This window comes from Podarcis tiliguerta (genome assembly GCF_965153285.1).
Source record: "Podarcis tiliguerta genome assembly, chromosome: 3".
In the NCBI taxonomy this organism is placed as follows: Eukaryota; Metazoa; Chordata; class Lepidosauria; order Squamata; family Lacertidae; genus Podarcis; species Podarcis tiliguerta.
The window spans coordinates 21,027,979-21,048,325 of NC_139536.1; the positions used below are offsets into that span (position 1 = coordinate 21,027,979).

The window sequence follows — 20,347 nt, forward strand, 5'->3', positions numbered from 1 at the left end:
GGAGGGACCCCTGCGGAAAGGAAAGCATCTTGACAAGAGGAAATCAAAGATTTAGATATCTTGTGGTTAAAGATTAAGGAGGAATTTAAACAAAGTGAGGTACATATTGAAAATAAATTAGGAGAGGTGCAGGAGAGGATAGACAAGAAAATATAAGGGGCCATAGGAGAACTCTCTAGTAAGATTCAAGATTTGACAGTTAGGTCAAAATCAATTGAAGAAGCAAATAAGAAAATTCAAAAGGAGATGAAAGAACAAAAGAAAGAGACAGAAAAAATAAAGGAGGAAATAAGAGAATGGAACAACAGACAAGACCAACTGTCGGATAATTTAGCCATGGTAGAAATGCGGCAGAAACAGCTCAATTTAAAATTTAGAGGAGTTGGAGAAGAAGTAAATGAGAATGTAAAAGAAAAAATGATTAGAGAGCTATCTAAATGGCTAGAATTGAAAGAGGAAGAGGTAGCCTATACGATAGATAAGGCATTTAGAATTAGAGGGAAAACGCAACAAGCTAAATCGAAAAAACTTGTTGGTGACTGCCTAGTGGTCTTCAATTCAATTGAGATGAAAAATATGATCTTAAGAATGAGCTATAAAAAAAATTAATAATTGAAGGAAGACCTATTGTTATATTTAAAGAAATTCCAATCAGGCTCTTGCGTAAAAGGGACGGATATAGACAAATAGTAAGTGTTCTGAAAAGGAATGCTATATCTTATAGATGGGAATTCCCAGAAGGGATTACCTTCTATTACAAGGACAAGAGATTTAGATTGATGAATACCCAAGAAGGGGAAAATTTTTTGAGAAGATACGAGAAGGAGCTAGGGAAAGCGGAAGAAAGATTTGAAGAGAGTGAGAGAATTACAGAGGAGAGGGAGAGAAAGAGAAGGAAAGAGAAGGAAAAAGAGAAAGTGGAGAAAGGGAAAGAAGTGGAGGAAGAAGAGGAAGAAGGTGCAGTGGGAGGAGAAGAAGAGGAAGAAAAGGAGGAAGAAATTACAAGGAACAGGAAAACTAGACTATAAGCCTGAGAACGTGTTTAGTACAAATTAAAAAAAACAAAACGATAATGACTCTTAAAATTCTATCTTGGAATGTGAATGGACTAAATGACAAATCTAAAAGGAATAAAATTTCGAAGGTTTTGATGAAAAAGAATGTTGATGTGATATGCTGTCAGGAAACACATGTGGCCAAAAAACACAAACATATTTTGATAAATAAAAGGTTGGGGGTTGAATTTATTAATTCAGATGCAGACAAAAAAAGAGTGGTGATATACGCAAAAGAAAAATGGGACCCTAAATTAATATGCAAAGATGAGGAAGGGAGAATTTTGGGGATACAAATTAATCATCAGGGAGAAAAGTTCAATGTGGTAACTGTCTATGCCCCAAACACGAATAAAGCAGAATTTTTCAAAAAACTGGAACAAATATTATTAGACTTAGAGACTCATAAACTGATTTTACTCGGTGACTTAAATGGAGTACCAATACCAGAACTAGATAGAAGTGCAAAAAGGAAAAAAATTGAGTCAAGGGAAATTACCAAGATCGTTTAAAAACCTTGAAGAAAATTTAGACTTGACGGATATCTGGAGACACAAAAACCCACTGATAAAACAATTTACATACTTTTCAGAGCCGCACCAGAGCTGGGGCAGAATAGACCAGATTTGGGTATCAAGAGAACTAGTAACAAGAGTTGAAAAATGTGAAATACAACCCAGAACTCTTTGCGATCACAATTCAATATCCCTGGAAATTAAGTGTGGAATTCAAGGTGTGTATAGATGGAGAATGAATGAATATTTATTTGAAAATGATGATGTGACTGAGAAGGCCAAAAACACCTTAAAATACTTTTTTGATTTAAACCTTAATAAAGAGACAAATATTGATATAGTCTGGGACGCCAGCAAGGCGGTGTTAAGAGGCTTTCTAATTCAACAAAATAGCCATAGGAAAAAAATAAGAGAACAAAAGAAAGATTGAATCCTGACCCAATTAAGAGAATGTGAGAAAAAATTAATAACAAATCCCAGTGATGAACAGAACAAACAAACATCCAAACTGCTACAATTACAATATTCAATGCTAATTAACCAAGAAGTCGAATGGAAAATTAAATCAATGAGGCAAAAAAATTTCGAATCAGCAAACAAAACGGGGAAATTCTTGGCCTGGCAACTATGGAAAAGGAAAAAAGGAAATGTGATTAATAAGATAAAAATAGAAGAACGGCTTGTGGAAGACCCAAACGAAATAAAGAAAAACTTCCTAAATTTTTTTGACAAACTATACAAAAAAGAAGAAGAAGATATAATAGAAACAGAAAAATATTTAGAAAACAACAGAATAACATCCATAACGGAGGAAGAGAAAACCCAACTGAACAAGTCCATAACAATAGATGAAGTCCAGGAAGCAATAAAGAGAATGAAAGCAGGGAAAGCACCGGGCCCAGATGGATTATCGACCAAATACTATAAAGTTCTGGGAGAATATTTAGCCCCGGTGTTATGTGATGTAATGAATAATATCCTATAAGGAGGGAAGATACCGGACTCCTGGAAAGATGCTCACATCATGTTGATACCTAAAGCGGACTCAGACAAATTGAATATAAAAACTACAGACCGATATCGCTCCTTAACAATGATTATAAAATATTTGCTGAAATAATGGCAAACAGACTTAAGAAATACCTAAAAAATGTAATACATACAGATCAAGCTGGATTGCTTCCTAATAGACAATTAAAAGATAATGTTAGGCACATAATAAACATCATCAAATACCTGGAAAGGAAGAATGAAATCCCTGCAGTATTAATTTTTATCGATGCAGAAAAAGCATTCGATAATGTATCCTGGCAGTTCCTATTAAAGTGCATGGAGACAGCAGGGATAGAAGGTGCCTTCATGGAGGGAATTAAAGCAATCTACTCAAGTCAAAGAGCCAAACTGATTATTAACAATAATTTATCTGACGCATTCGAAATTTCAAAGGGTACGAGACAAGGTTGCCCCCTGTCACCGCTTTTATTTATAATGGTACTAGAAGTAATCGCAAATAAGATAAGGAAAACACCAGAGATCCGAGGAATCAGAATTGGGGTGAAAGAATACAAACTGAAAGCGTACGCTGATGACTTGGTAATATCGTTGGAGGACCCCCAAAAAAGTATTGATAAAATCCTGGTACTTCTAGAGGAATTTGGGAAAGTAGCGGGCTTTAAGTTAAATAAAACCAAAACTAAAATGATGGTTAAGAACATGGGGAAAGATTTAAGGAGGCAGTTAGAACTTCAATCTGGAATCAAAGAAGCAAAAAAGGTAAAATACCTTGGAGTTTGGCTAACGATGAAAGCATAAATTTAATGGCCGATAACTACATAAACACCTGGAAGGAAATTCAAAAGGAATTAGATATTTGGAATAGGATAAAACTCTCCTGGTCAGGTAGAATGGCAGCAATTAAGATGTGCATACTGCCGAAACTATTATTTTTATTCCAAAATGTCCCGGTGATTAGAGGAAGTTCAATATTCAAAAACTGGCAAAAAATTCTCTCTAAATTTATATGGCAAGGCAAAAGACCTAGAATTAGATTTAAATTGTTAACAGATAGAAAAGACAGAGGAGGATTCGCGGTCCCAAATTTGAGATTGTATTATGAAGCCTCGTGCCTTTGCTGGCTCAGAGAATGGATTGTCTTAAAAAACACAGATCTGCTAGACTTAGAAGGCTTCGATTTAAGATTCGGCTGGCATGCTTATCTCTGGCAGAATAAGGAAAAGGTGCATAAAGGCTTCTCAAATCATATTATCAGAGGAACATTGTTAGAGGCATGGGAAAAGAATAGAAGACTGTTAGGGGGGAAATACCCCGTGGTGGCTATCACCTATTGATATCTTAACTATTAAAAAATAAATATAGAAGGTGAGAGATGGACCTATGAAGACCTCCTGGAAAGATCAGAAAGAGGATGGAAAATTAGACCATACGAAGAGTTAAACAACAAATTAACAGGTTGATTGCAGTATCATCAAATTAATGCCTTATGGAAGGAAGATAAAAAGATTGGGATGAATGAGAAAAAAATCTAAGTTCCAGGTAGAGATAATAGAAAGTAAAACCAAACTTCTATCTAAAATGTATAATCAGTTATTAGGATGGGACACTAAGGACGAAGAGGTCAAGGAGGTTATGGTAAAATGGGCGATAGACATCGGATACAATTTGGATTTTGACAAATGGACGAGGTTGTGGAGTAAAGGAATGAAATTCACAGCCTGCACTACTCTTAGAGAAAATATGGAAAAGATGATGTACCGTTGGTATATCACCCCTGTGAAATTGCAAAAAATGTATAAGACTGGAGATAAAAGGTGTTGGAAGTGTAAAACTAAAGAAGGAAATTTCTACCATATGTGGTGGAAGTGTGAAGAAATTAAAAAAATTTGGGAATCCATATACAATGAATTGAAAAAAATATTTAAATACACTTTCGTTAAAAAACCCGAAGCCTTCCTTCTGGGAATGATCGGAGACGAGATTAAGAAAGAAGACCATATAATATTTCAATATTCAACTGTAGCTGTCAGGATCCTGTTAGCACAAAATTGGAAAACCCCAAATATCCCGACCGTTAAAGATTGGCAAATTAATTTATTTGAATATATGGATTTGGCAAAAATGACGCAGAATATCAGACAGCAAAAAGGTACAAAGTTTATTGACGATTGGACCAAATTTATAACATACAAGGAAACAAATTATAGAGATATAAAAATCACAGTAGGTTTAACATAATCCTTGCGATGTGTAGATGATATAAAATGAAAACTGCAGAATGGAATTATTATTTTACATAACCCAAAACCGAGATGGAGGGAAGTCAACCATTATTTGTTGTTAATTAATGTTTGTCTTTTGGTCTGTTTATGTTTTCTGTTTTGGTTGATGTTTTCTTTTTTCTTTGGTGTGTTTATTTGTTTTTTTTACTTTGCGTTGTTTGGTTATAGAAAATTAATAAAAAGAATTGAATAATAATAATGATGATGATGATGATAATAATGATGATAATAATAATGATGATGATGATAATAATAATAATAATAATAATAATAATAATAATTTTTATTTATACCCCGCCCTCCCCAGCCAAGGCCGGGCTCAGAGCGGCTTACAAGCAATAATAAAAACAAGATGAATGATTACAACTTAAAAACAAAAGTAAAATACAACATGAAAATAATGTAACATTAAAATATTAAAATGTAGCCTCATCGCAGGAGGAGAAGGAAAAGAAAAAAGAGAGGGAGGGAGGGAATCAAACTGGCTCCAAGCCAAAGGCCAGGCGGAACAACTCTGTCTTACAGGCCCTGCGGAAAGAGATCAGATCCTGTAGGGCCCTGGTCTCATGAGGCAGAGCGTTCCACCAGGAAAAGGCCCTGGCTCTGGTTGAAGCCAATCTAACTTCCTTAGGGCCTGGGACCACTAGGGTGTTGTTATTTATGGACCTTGAGGCTCTCCGTGGGGCATACCAGGAGAGGCGGTCCCGTAGGTATGAGGGTCCTAGGCCGTGAAGGGCTTTAAAGGTCAAAAGCAGCACCTTAAATCTGACCCTGTACTCCACCGGGAGCCAGTGCAGCTTGAAAAGCACTGGGTGAATATGCTCCCATGGCAGAGACCCCGTGAGGAGCCTCGCTGCAGCATTCTGTACCCGCTGGAGTTTCTGGGAGAGCTTCAAGGGCAGCCCCGCGTAGAGCGAATTACAGTAGTCAAGCCTGGAGATGACCGTCGCATGGATCACTGTGGCCAGGTCGGGGCGGGAAAGGTAAGGGACCAACTGCTTGATGCGGCGAAGGTGGAAAAATGTCGCCTTGGCTGTTGCTGTAACTTGCGCCTCCATGGAAAGGGAGGCGTCAAGGATTACACCCAAACTCTTAACGGAAGGCAATGGCACTAACTGGGCCCCCGCAAGAGAAGGGAGTTGGTCCCTCATCCCCATGCCATCCCGACCTAGCCATAGGACCTCTGTCTTCGAAGGATTTAGTTTCAATCGGCTCCCACGAAACCATCCAGCCACAGCTTCCAAACATCTGGTCAGTGTGTTCGGGGCCGAGTCGGTGTGGCCGTCCATCAACAGATAGAGCTGAGTGTCATCAGCATATTGGTGACAGCCCAGCCCAAAGCTCCGGATAATCTGGGCAAGGGGGCGCATAAAGATGTTAAAAAGCATCGGGGAGAGAATTGCGCCCTGCGGCACTCCACACACCAAGGAGTGGCGCGACGACATTTCCCTCCCTAGTGTCACCCTCTGTCCCCGACCAGAGATAAAAGAGCACAACCAGTTACGGGCTATGCCCTGTATCCCTACGTCTGCGAGGCGGTGGTCCAGAAGATCATGATCGACCATGTCAAAGGCTGCTGACAAATCTAAAAGGATCAGCAGTCCTGACCCGCCTCGATCTAGTTGTCTACGGAGATCATCTGTTAGGGCAACCAGAGCCGTCTCCGTCCCAAAACCAGGACAAAAACCGGACTGAAATGGATCTAATGCCGATGTTTCCTCCAGAAACCTACCAAGCTGTTCAGCAACCGCTCTCTCAATTACCTTACCCAGGTATGGAAGATTTGAAACTGGGCGGTAATTGGATAGGTCTAAGGGATCTAATGAAGTTTTCTTTAAGAGTGGACACACCACTGCTTCCTTCAGTTCCCCTGGGAATGTCCCCGTGTCAAGGGACAAATTGATAATTTCAGCCAGGGGGGTCCGCACAACATCTGGACACTCCCTAATCAGCCAAGACGGGCACGGATCAAGGAGGCAGGTGGTGGGCCTACTAACTTGGAGGAATCTATCCACATCAGTAGGGAGTATCCGATCGAAATGGTCCAACACTGGACCCGAAGTCAGTCAAGGGGCCTCCAGTTCAGTCACTGTATCTAAATTGGCAGGGAGGTCACGGCGGAGCAACAGGACTTTCTCCGCAAAAAAGCTCGCAAATGCCTCACAGCTGTGGGTCGAATTTGTGCTTAGATTTGGTTGTCCTCCTAAGGATGTTAATGACCTAATTATTCTAAAAAGTTGTGCCGGGCGAGAGCTAGCGGATGCAATGGAAGCTGCAAAGTAAGATTTTTTAGCAGCTTTCATAGCCATCTCATAGGCTTTCATAAGCGTCCTATAAGATGTTCTTGAGGCTCCGTCACGAGTCCGTCGCCATACTCGCTCTAACCGTCTGAGATCCCGCTTCATTTTCCGGAGCTCCTCAGTAAACCAAGGTGCCCGGTTTCGACGGGGTCGCATAATGATAATAATAATAATAATAATGATAATGATAATAATAATAATAAAGCAATGATATCAACAGGATTTTTAAACATGCTCATTATTCCCCATTATATTATAAATTAGCAAAACAGGTAGCATCAACAAATCGTATTTCGTGATCCAAGGACCATGTGCATGCCTTCGTGATCAGAATGCAATTGATTACTTACATGAATTTCTTCTTCAACATCTGGGTTACGGAAATTTAAATCCGGCTGCTCTTTTCCAAACTGGTGGAAGTAGCACTGGTTTCTCACTTCGTCGTACTGCCAACTGGAGTTCCCCAGCACGCTCACCTGATTGCATAAGGAACACGATATCTTTTTTAAAAAATCAGACTATTTAGAATCATTGTTATAATTAAGGATGCGCATTAAAGTCAGCCGAGGCCCAAATCTCAAATCAGGCCTAACTGGAGGAATCTGGGCCTCGTTCAAGGAAAGTAAAGATAGCCCTGGGTAGCTACTGCCATCCAGGGTTGTAAGAGATTCAGTACCCCCACCTCTCTCGCTCCATTCTACAACGTTATTGTGGTACCAGCTGCAGCTCGGCACCCAAGTGCAACCCTCAAACCGCCTCTGCTCTCCTTCTCCCGGTGTGATGACTTGGGTGTCTGATTCAGAGGCTGAACCAGAGGAATCCCAGCCTGCACAGGAGTCCCCGCCTCCAGGGCCGGCTGAGCCGGGGCAGGGCCTTGAATCTGAAGCGCCTGCACCTGTGCCGGATCCTCAGGAGCAGACACCAGATGAATCCACTCTGGCTCCGGAGGTGATTGAGGACCCATTGCCTGCAGGTGCGCCTCTCCCAGCCCTGTCAGGGGAAGGTGAGCCTCCCCCTGGGTCCAGTAACCCTCCAGCCTCTCCTGAGCTGCAGAGGCTCAGGTCAGAAAGGCGGAGGGAACTAAGTGCTCCCAGGAGGAGTGCTCACCTTAAGACCAGGAGAGGCGGGTCACCTGTGGGCCGGGGCCGCCCCTGCCCTCAGAGAAGATAAAGGCCGGTCAGCCCGGTCCCAGGTTGCGGGAGCAACGTCGTTGGAAACCTGTTTCTGCCAGCACCCAGCCCTGTTCTTCCAGAGTTCCTGACCACGCCCAGCTTCCTGCTTTGGACCCCGCTTCGCCCTTGGTGGACAGTCTCCAGACCCTCGACCCAGGACTGGACTCTGACCATGCCTCTCGGTAACCACCCCCCCCCCCGGGTCCAGCACACCCTTCTTCTTCTGTATGTTAAAAATATGCGCTGGAAGTGTGTGAGTCGCTGTGAGTGCCATTCATGGAAGAAAGGTGGCATACAGGCATTTCAATAAATAATGCATGCAAATAATCAAATTAATAATAATAATAAAATTTTATTTATATCCCGCCCACCCCAGCCGAAGCTGGGCTCAGAGTGGCCAACAACACAGTTCACATAAAATCACAATCAATCAATTGAAATGCATTCTAAAATCAATTCAAAATCAAATTAATGGCAACCATTGGGAAATAGTGTTTATTTTGGGAGGGGGGGGGGGAGTCAAGAACTCAGAATGGGGCTGCCACCTTGTCTTATGCGTGACTTTTTCTGGTTTGCACCTTTATCATAGAAGTCGACAATTAAATCAAATAGTCGCCCAAAGGAGCAGCATCCAAAATGAGCAACAGGAAAACACAATAGTCTGGTCAAATTTCATTTATATATAAGCCAATGAAATAAAAAAACCAAATGTGCAAAACATTTGGGTCATAGCTCAGTTGAAGAGCAGCTGCTCTTCATGTGGAAGGCTCCAGCTTCAATCCCTAGCATCTCCTGATGGCGCTGGGAGAGATCCTTGTCTGAAATGCTAGAGACCCGCTGCCAGTCAGTGTAGACCGGGGGTAGCCAATACAGATGGGGGTTGCAGTCCAGCAATGTCTGGAAGCAGGCATGTTGCCTATGCTCCGACTCAGTCAAAGCCACTTCCTATGTTGGGTGGTTGGTTGGTTGGTTGAATTAATTTTTTGTTTTTTAATTTTTAATTTTATTTTGACTAATAATCATAAATAAATAAAGGTAAAAATGTGCACCCCACTGCCAAGACCATTCCATTGTAACCATGCAGCCTCCCAAAATTTCAACACTTCTTGCGATGGTTTGACCCCTTTCCGTTTTAACAGTACAAATTCTACAAACACCCTTCATATCGCCTCAAAATAATTTCTCCTGCATATTCCCCATCTTACCTTAATGGCACATGTTAATTTATCATTAATAGCTATATCCCACACCTCTTTATGCCATTCTTCCATTTTATATTCTGCTTGCCCCTTCCACTTCCTAGCTATAATAATGCATGCAGCTGTCAATAAATTTGTAAGTCCTTCATCGCCTGCGAACCTTTCACCCCATCGTAAATTGATAATAATGCCACCTCTGGACTTTCAGTAGACTTTAACCTGGTGATTTCTTTCTTTCTTTTTAAATGATTTTTACACAGAACTCATTTTATATACAATCTTTACAACAAAAAACTTTACAGCCAAAATACAAGCAAAACCATGACTCATATGTTTTCATTTGTACCAGATTCTTCTCAGATTTCCTTATTTCACTTTTCATTAATGTTAGTCTCCTTCTTATAACTCTTTGTTCTTGGCCTCTTAAATCCCATATATATCCTTAACAATTTTCTGAATACTACCCCATACCTCCCTCCCCCCATACCCCTTACTTCCCTTCACCCATGTGCGATCTTCTCTACATAATGTTATTTCTCGTTGCATTAACTAAAATTTGTATTTGTTGTTCCTTATCATTGCGGCTTTTAGCTATCGCCTATTAAATTTGAGTTCCGAAACCAGATCTTTCCATGTATTCCTTTACGTACTCCCACTCTTTGTGAGTTTTTTTTTTATTAGGACAGCCTCTGATTGTTGCCATTAATTTTGCCACCTCAGCAAATTCACAAATTTTGGCTCGTCATTCTAATAGTTCCGGTATTTTTCCTGTTTTCCAATTTTTTGCCACTTATAATCTAGCCGCTGCTGTTGCGTAAAGGACTACATTCCTTTTGTCCTTGGAGATGTCACTGGATACTAAGCCCAGCAAATATGCTTCTGGCTTTTTGGAAATTGAACCTTTAAATATCTTTTAAAGTTCTTCATGTACCACAATCCAAAATTGTTTAACCACCTTGCACCCCCACCACATATGCTACGTAGTCCCCAACTCTGTTTTACATCTCCAACAGAGATTTGAATATTTTTTATAGATCTTTGCTAATTTTACTGGGGTGAGATACCAACCCAGTGATTTCTGTTACCTCCTTAAACACCCTTTGCCCCCCCCCCAAAGATACAGATTTACACCTGCTGGTATCCCCTCCAACATAACGACAAATATTCCTTGTTAGCTTCCTGTTTGTCAAGCTCATTTTACAAAGTGCAAGCACACCACAGGGCAAAATGTTTAAAATAAAATTACTTCTCAATACAGATTTGTTTGCCAAAATCACAATTTGTGCTCTGGCCTGAAACACATTGAAGGGCATGTTACGGCAAAACAGGGCAGTGTTTTCTGAAACTGTCCTCTGCAGCCGTTTCCCAAACTGCTCCAGCCTCAGATTAAAATGTGGGAAATGAGAGCAGAGTTTTCATCCTAGTGAAACCAGTGTCTGACATCTTTGCATTACAGAAACAGAAAAGAGTGATCTAACAATGAGCCGGTTTGTTTGATTCTGATGTCATGTTTGGCAGGGGGAAGAGACAGCTGTGATGAGGAGGCTCCTAGGCTGGCGTGCCCACTGGAACAAGGGGTATGTCACAACGAACTAGCCATGCGAAATGTGCCGCTTCCTGCCAACAGGTTTCTACAGAGAGCGGCCGAAAATAAGCCAGAAAAGCAGACTCGAAAAAGAATTAAGATCAAACGAAGCAGAAAACAAGCAACAGCAGCTAATGCTTCAACAACCAAATCACTTACGATGACACATGTGTGCTTGGGAGGGCAAAATATCTCACAAGAAGCTGAATTTCACATCTCTTGTTTGTTTGGAAATGCTTGCAGTTTAATAACATCACAACCCTTACAATGCTATTACTGATTAACAGGTTGATCCTAAATGTGTTTAGTCAGAATTCGCTCCCTTTATTCCCGAGTAAGTGCGCACAGGACTAAACTCTTAATTGATAGAGCGTTCTATGGGAGTCAGTGGACTTTTGTTCCCAGCCAATGTTTTCGGGAACAAAGTATTCTGTAACCATGTGATTTCACAATTCAAGTTGTGTGTGTGTGTGTGTGTATGTTTTCTCATTTTGAGCTGAAGTTGCTATTGCAGTAACGCTGCTTAGCAAATTATATATATTATGTCTATATATATTATACATATGTTAATAGCAGTCCTAATGAAATCAGGCTACATAAGAGGAGATGACCTGCTACAGCCAGACATAACTTAAATGTGAATGGCATTTACTGGGAAAGCTGAGCTGCTGTGATCAAAGCAGAGGTTGTTTGCAAGAGCAAGGAGGCTATCACTGAAAAAAAAAGGGAGACTAATACTATTTTGTAAGGGAAGTGTGCTAGATCAGGCAAGGGCCCGTCCAATCTAGCATCTTCTTTCCCCAGTGGCCACCCAGATGCTACAGTCAGGCCCTGAGTGCAAGAGCATTCTCTCCTCTTGCGGTTTCCAACAAATGGTATTCAGAAGCATATCACCTCTCATCGTATACCTTATAACGGGTGGAGAACCTCAGGCTCCGGAACCAAATACAGCTCACCAGGCCTCTCTGTTTGGTCACTGTTTGAACCACATGGTGTGAGGCTTATGCCTACATTGCTGCATGTTTTGTTTGTTTATTTTTGTGCCATCGGAGTTCTGTACTCACCCAGTTATTTGGTGGTTTGGTGGTCCCATTGGTATACGTGCAGTTATGCCAGATGTAATAATCCGCATATTTTTCAGTCCGATTGCGACTAAGCTGAAACCAGTTGTGCTTGTCACTTGTGTGGTTAGGTATTAGATCCATTATCACTTTCAAACCTTGCACAAGAGGATGTAAAAAAACAACCTGTCAAACTGCACACACCTGCATTGTTCCTAGAAGAGAACTAAGTCTTGGGCTTTGACTGGACAGGTGCACAAGAGCAGATGGGGGATAATCTTGCTTGTTTACTGTAAAGGCTTATTGCAAAGATTACTGAGCTGAACCATCTGAAGCACTGGGACCAGGTTGGGGAAAATTGTTACCCAAAATTGCTAAAAGGGCTTGTGAAGATCCTGTCCCAAAGATCAATGGAGTTAATTAGCATGTAATAAAAACTACTAAGCATTTCACAAAACCAAGTAAAATATAGCTTGGATCCAATAACCTGCAGAATGGATCTTCCTCGCTCCCTGTTGGATGAGCAGTAGCAGAGATCATTCCAGATGCAACTTAATGGCTAATTCTGTTATCAATAAGTTAGCTAACTAAGTGGGATGTATCATCATCATTCATTCATTCATTCATTCCATTTCATTTCTATACGGTTTTATAATTTTAAGGGGGAAAATATCAAAGTGCATATAAACAGCAAATGAAACAATCCAGAATAAAACATAGAGCAAAGCCAACCTTTATCGTGTATCGCTGCAACCAGGTTTTCAAAATCCTTCATGGTTCCAAACATTGGGTCTATGTCTCGAAAGTCTTCTATGCCATATCCGAAATCTTGTAAGGCAGACTTGTAAACAGATGTGATCCAGATTGTTTTTACATTTAGATACTGGATGTGATCCAGCTTTTCTTGGATACCTAGGTAGGGAAAATAAAAGGGAAGGAACAAACTGCCGTAACAACCAGTGGGGTTGGCTGGTTCAAATTCTTGATGGTTTGCGAAGTTCACTCCTTCTGCATCTTACAGGATAGTTATGAGGCCCAAATGAGTTGTGGGGGGACAGGGACACTTACACTGCCTCAAGCTCCTTGAATAAAAGGTGGGTTAATAACTAACAACAACAACTAATGCTGCACTGCAGAACATTGCTCCTGCCTTGTGTTTGAACCAGCCAACCTGTTAGGACCTCTTCCAGGATATTCCATTCCATCCATCTGATTTTGGCCAGTTCCCCCACTCCTTTAGCAAGCAGCTCCCTATGTTCAGTACCATCCCATTCTCCCAGACCTCTGAAGCAGCTTTTGGAGACCACAGAGAGCAGTGAAGGAAAGGAGGAGGCAGGGAAGTCTGCTTAAGTAAACTTCCTTCCATTCTTGGTTCACATGATCCAGAATCCATTATCAATAACATAGGGTAAGGTATGGAACTGCTGTTGTTCCTAACTTGTTCAAGTGTTATAACGCATGAGAGATACTTATAGGAAGCCTCTCCTTAGTCTTGGAGTGGGCCATCTTAGGGTATGGTCTGAAGGCAAGTGAGGTCACCACCTTGTTGAAACTAAGCAGCTCTGGCTCTGGATAGTGCCTGGATGGGTGACCACCAGGGAACCCCTTGTAGACCACTGGGGTTCCATGGTGGAAGGTAGACAGGATGTTGCAAAGGGACTGTGGAGTATGCCTTGGAACACCTTTTGGATTACAATTTTGAATATGGAGTATGGGCAAACTTGTTGAAATGGAATAAAGGAGCTGCTGAGAAGAAAGCTCTTTGGGATTTAATTTTAGGTACTGAAAGAAATCTGCAGACAGAACAGGGAGAAGAGTTAAGAGCCTCGGACATAAGAGCACCAGGTTGATGAATTTTATGGAACTGACAGAAAAGACTGATAAAATTGGCAGAAAAGACTGATAAAATCCGAAACCAGGGAGAAGAGATGGTGGAAAAAGATTGGGAATTTTTTAAACAGTATTTAGTATAATATTGTATAATTAAGGAATGTTGGGAGATGGTGGAATGAATTTATATGACTTTAGTGGAATCATGATAAGGACTTGAGATTTCAGGATTTAAGGGTATAAGATTTAAGGTTTTTTTTTCTCCTTTTATTAGATTGGAGTATAGATAATTTCTTAGATGTTGATGGGAGGATAAGGTTTAAATGGATTAAGATAAATAAGTGAGTAAGCAGTGAAAGATGGAAAGAATTTGCTGACTTAATTATTAACTGGAATACAAAAAGGGAGGTGGGAGGAGGTCAAGGAAACAAGTTATTGAAGGATGGAATTGTGAAAAATGGAAGCATTTCTTTTTTAAATGTTTTTGTTTTTTTCTCCTGTTGGTGGGGTGGAGGCGTGGTTTTTATGTATTTTTAAATTTTTCTCTATCCTGGCTTCTTTCTTTATTTTTACTGTATTTTGTCTTTTTCAATTTTTTCTGTATTTGTTAAAATTGGAATAAATATCATTTAAAAAAAAAAAGGATGTTGCAAGCAAATAAATAAAATCCAGTGTTTGGATTGCCAGTCCCAGAGACAGAAGGAGCAAGATGGATTAGCATCACCAGTAGCCATGGGACTTGGCAGCAGGCTTTTTGGGGAAGGATGAGGGGATGTAGAATGTCCTCCCATTCAGAATTAACTAAACGCTGACCAAGGGGCTCCAAGTCTCCATGGCAGAATAATTAATTCCCAAGAAGCTATGGTGTTGTCTGAGAATAGCTACAGCATCCTTTGTTTTCTTCATTAGGAATGTAGGGTATTTAAAAACAACAACCCCCAAACCACCCTTCTAGATCTTTTAATTTCATGAAACAATAACTGGAAAGATTTCTAAGGCACAAGACTACAGAGGTACCTCTAGTTACAAACTTGAACTCGTTCTGGAGGTCTGTTCTTAACCTGAAACTGTTCTTAACCTGAGGTACCACTTTAGCTAATGGGGCCTCTTGCTGCCGCTGCGCCACCAGCACACGATTTCTGTTCTCATCCTGGGGCAAAGTTCTCAACTTGAGGTAACTCTTCCAGGTTAGCGGTGTTTGTAACCTGAAGCGTTTGTAACCTGAGGCGTTTGTAACTCGAGGTACCACTGTATAAGAATAATTTCAGGGCCAAAGTCCAACTTTCTATTTTCCATTAGGTAAATTGCCTTTTGCCTTTGCCTTCACTATGACTGTTATTCTTCTTCCAGTTCCCAAACCTCTCTTTATCTTCGCCTTAATCAGGGCTGCTACACATTCTTCAGATACAAATAGTTGCTTAGTAGCTTTGGGGTCATCTGACATTGCATTCCAGAAAAGGACAAGCAGTGAGCTGTAGCTCTTACCTTATATTTCTTACTGAATATTTTTGAGTGTTTATTCAAAATATGCATCTCCCACTTTTGCAAAATGCAGCCAACAGTAGCAAGGCTAATGCTGCTAGCCAGAAACAGAACATCCCATAATGATCTATTTATCTTTCAAATACAGTGGTACCTCGTGTTACAGATGCTTCAGGTTACATATGCTTCAGGTTACAGACTCCGCTAACCCAGAAATAGTACCTCAGGTTAAGAACTTTGCTTCAGGATGAGAACAGAAATCGTGCTCTGGCGGCACGGTGGCAGCAGGAGGCCCATTAGCTAAACTGGTGCTTCAGGTTAAGAACAGTTTCAGGTTAAGAACGGACCTCCGGAACGAATTAAGTACTTAACCCGAGGTACCACTGTAAACCAATTTTGATTTAACACCAAAATGAACAGAAAGGAGGTGTCAAGAAAAGGCACAGACCTCATTAGCTACTTGGGCTTCATACACACCACATATTCGAAGCACATTTAAAGCACCTTCCCCACACAAATAATCCTGGGAACTGTAGTTTACCTATGGCAGAACTACAATTCCCACCACCCTTAACTACAGTTCCCAGGATTCTTGGGAGCGGGGAGATGTGCTTTAATGTATGGTATGAACACCACACAGCCCTTGCCTCTGAAAGTGGAGGACCCTGCAAGTCTACTTGCAATTCATGCCCTCAGTAAAAAGGCTGGAGGAGACTCTTGAGAGTCCCATGGACTGCAAGGTCAAACCAATCCATTCTTAAGGAAATCAGCCCTGAATGCTCACTGGAAGGATAGATCGTGAAGCTGAGGCTCCAATACTTTGGCCACCCCATGAGAAGAGAAGACTCCCTGGAAAAGACCCTGATGTTGGGAAAGATGGAGGGTACAAGGAGAAGAGGATGACAGAGGACGAGATGGTTGGACACTGTTCTCGAAGCTACCAGCATGAGTTTGACCAGACTGTGGGAGGCAGTGGGAGACAGGAGTGCCTGGTGTGCTCTGGTCCATGGGGTCATGAAGAGTCGGACATGACTAAACAACAACAACATACAGAGGAAGCCTTAAGGCAGCCCTTCGTACCTTGGTCTTTGGGGTTTGGAGGATTAACATTACGTACCTTGGGGGGAAATGAATAAGCATTACCAGCCCACAAACAAGCTGGCCTTTCCCCAGGAGGCTTATCTAGCCATAGCTCAGTGGCAGAAAGCATTGCTCTTTGGGCAAAAGGTCTCAGTTTCAATCCCAGATATCTTCCCAATTGGAGGACTTGCACTGCAGAGCCACTGTCTGTCTGATATGGAGCTAGATGGACTAACTGACCAGTTAGTTTATCTCACTCCATATCAGACAGGCAGTGGCTATATTTTGAAGAGGTGCACTGATGGTCTCTTGCAGCATTGTGAGGAGAGAGGAGAAAGAGAAAAAGTTGCCTTCAAAATTACAAACGCTTTCATCCCTTATTCCCTAAATATTATTTTTTACACATGGGCACCTATGCTTTTTAAATTTACCTGTCCTCCCTTTACTCAATGGCATTTCCCAGCCAGCATTGGCTATGTGAAGAACCTCATGCTTGCATTGGGGTGATGGTGGTATGTGTTTTTCTGGATAAATAAATCCTGCAACATGAATGCAGGAAAATCCACATGCACGTCAGTGAAGGATGCTCGCTGCGGTGGACAAAACCCGTTTCTGCCAGGCTTCCCCAATTTAGAGGACAAATCTATTTTGCACACACAGCTTTTCCTCTCCTCCTGACCTGGCACCCCGGAAGTAGCAGGGGTACTTTTTAGTAACATGGTCTGTCTGTGTGTCTTGCCTACTTGCCTTCCCAGTAGAAACCGTGCTAGCACACCTAGCGCTCTGCTCACAAGGTGTGTGTTCATTTTCCTGCAACACCCCCCCCCAGCTAGATCGCCACCTTCAGGTGTGGTGGGGGATGCAGCCCCACTGCCAACAGTTGCATCTCTTGCCGCTTTACAATGAAAGCACTCACAACCATTTCAACAGCCATGGCTTCCCTCAAAGAATACTGGGAACTGTGGTTTTTTGGAGGGTGCTGGGAATGGTAGCACAGCCAGGAATCACATAACAACTCTCAGCACCCTTAACTGCAGTTCTCAGGGTACTGTGCAAGAAACCACGACTGTTAAAGTGCTGTAAGAATGCTTTTAAAAGGTCCGGTGTGAAAGTGACTTAATGTTGAAGTTATGATTGAACATTCCACCTGATTTCCTTTCCTGCAAGGTCCCTTATTTTGTAACTTCCTTGTCTCATAGAGTGGGACATATGTCCACAATTTTAGGCAATAAAGCTTCAAGATACATACATATATATATATATATATATATATATATATATATATATTCTGGGTCAGGAAATCTCATTCTCCATTACTCTGACTAGAACAGAAAAGGCTAAGATATAGAACACTGTAAACAACTAAAAGCTTTGGTAGGATTTGAGTAACGCCTGTAATGTACTAAAAACTAAGGTAAAAACAGATTACTGAAAGAAAAACAGAGAAATTATGTGATGCAGTAGGAAATGTTTGATAATGGAAACATGTGGGAGGGAGTCTAAGAATTCAGAGTATCCTAAATGAGGATGATTATGATTAATGTTTTAATTCAAATGTAGAATGTAAAACTGAATAAAAAAGATTTGTAAAAAAAAAAAAGGAAGGAAAAGGCTAAGATATATTCTTACAGCCTGTGAGACCACCATCTTGCTGACTTAGCTGTGAGTCCAGGTAGTGACTTTCTGGGAACCATGATGCAAGAAAGGCAGGATAGAAATGCAAGGAAACAGAAGATAAAATAAGTCTGACACACCTACCTTTGAGATCGCCATTCCCATCGCTGTCGGTGTCCTTAAACGACCGAGGGTAAATTTGGTAGATGGGGCTGGCTTGCCACCAGCCAAGGCATTTGGGGGACAGGGCAATAATGGCAATCGTAGCTGCCACAAGCACCAGCGAGGATGCAATGATCAACCAGAAAAGTATTTCTCTGGTAATTCTGTAGCGTGCTTGAGATGAGAACTGGAGGAGCACTTCTTTGGGCATCCCGGCGTAAGGCCTCACTGGTAACTTTTCCGCCGTTTCAGACTCTATGAAAAGAGTACATGTTTTTGGCAACCCATCTTGGCTTGTGGCATCGGCCTCCTTTCCCTCCAGCTCCTCGCTTTGAACAAACCCGTTGTTCTCGATGCCTTCATTCTGGCCCAGCTCGAGAGAGACGGCCCGGTCTTCTTTGCCAACCATTTCTCCTCAGTCCGTTCTCACCCCTCTCAGAAGACTCGGTGCAGTTGGAAGAAGGTGGGGCAGGTGGTGGGGGGTGGGAGAGAGGAAAAACCTTTGGTCGGTGAACGAGGAAGCGTCATTAATCCCTGGTTTAAAAATAAACCTGAGAGACCAGTCCAAAGTCTGACCCAGATTAAGAGAGCATTAAGGGCTTCCACTCCTCTGCACAAAAGACTTTTCTTCGCGACGGGGCAAAATGTTGCAAGAGAACAAAGCTCCAGCTCATGCCAACCAGACTTCAAAAGAAAATAGCCTAGCGCTTCAGGAATGGAGGTACTTGAAGGCGGCCACTTCTGGGCAAGGCTTGTGTGCATTTAACACTTGCATGCCAGGCAGCCATTCCACAACAAGCAAGGCCTTTGCCCGTTGAGTCACCATGCTGGAAAACACTGCATCTGTTGAATACCCGCTGTTGGCATTCGCTGGGTGGGAGAAGAAATTCATTGCCCAGAACTCAGGAACGTGGGCAAACCATAATTTTTCTCTCTCATTCACTCAAATCTAACCACTCTCGCCAGAGTGGTGCATGCTCTGGTTATCTCCCGCTTGGACTACTGCAATGTGCTTTGTGTGGGGCTACCTTTGAAGGTGACCCGGAAACTACAACTAATGCGGCAGCTAGACTGGTGACTGGGAGCAGCTGCTGGGACCATGTAACACCAGTCCTGAAAGAACTGAATTGGCTCCCAGTACGTTTCTGAGCACAATTCAGAGTGTTGGTGCTGACCTTTAAAGCCCTAAATGGCCTCAGCCCAGTATACCTGAAGGAGCGTTTCCACCCCTATCTTTCAGCCCGGACACTGAGGTCCAGCGCCGAGGGCCTTCTGGCAGATCCCTCTCTGAGAATTGAGGTTGCAGGGAGCCAGGCAGAGTGCCTTCTTGGTACTGGCGCCTGCCTTGTGGAACGCCTTCCTAGCAGATGTCAAGGAAATAAAGAACTATCTGACTTTCAGAAGACATCTGAAAGCAGCCCTGTTTAAGAAAGTTTTTAATGTTTGATGTTACATCACATTTTTAACATTCTGTTGGGAGCCGCCCAGAGTGGCTGTGGAAACGCAGCCAGATGGGCGGAGTATAAATGAATAATAATAATAATAATAATAATAATAATAATAATAATCTTCCTTACATTGCTTTCTACATCATATTTATTCTTGTCAGGGTCACAGCCACATTCCAGTTCCCTAAGTTTGTAACTTAAAAAAAATAAGTTTTTAGCCCTTTTTATTTGTGGAGTTATAAGGAAAGTAATGCAGGCAGTATTTTGCTCAAATGAAGCAGGAGGGAAAAATGCTCTTGTGCTTTTGAGTTTTCCACATGCATTGGGTTGTCCACTCAGTGAACAGGATGCTGGACATGTTGGGCCACAAGCTGATCCAGCAGGTTCTTTTTTTTGGAATATTTTTTATTAGGAATTTCAACATAGCAATTTATCAAAAATACATCATCCTCAATTCCCCCCCCCTTCCCCAAAAAGAAAAACCGACCCTCCCACCCCACTTCTAGACTTCCCTCAGCTCCTCTCTCTGGTTTTTCAGCACATGTTAT

General features: G+C 41.8%; 1 protein-coding gene across 1 annotated transcript in view; it reads right to left on the reverse strand.

Annotated features, from left to right (window-relative positions):
• Positions 1 to 19,431, reverse strand: part of SLC3A1 (solute carrier family 3 member 1) — a 31,781-nt gene extending 12,350 nt beyond the window's left edge. Inside the window, exons 1-4 of the mRNA XM_083433062.1 lie at positions 18,334 to 19,431; positions 12,916 to 13,095; positions 12,187 to 12,341; positions 7,517 to 7,642 (exon numbers count right to left, since the gene is read on the reverse strand). Of these exons, the coding sequence (XP_083289188.1) occupies positions 7,517 to 7,642; positions 12,187 to 12,341; positions 12,916 to 13,095; positions 18,334 to 18,760 (888 nt within the window). The 5' untranslated portion in view covers positions 18,761 to 19,431. The remainder of the gene's footprint in view (positions 1 to 7,516; positions 7,643 to 12,186; positions 12,342 to 12,915; positions 13,096 to 18,333) is intronic.
• Positions 19,432 to 20,347: the final 916 nt, after the last annotated feature.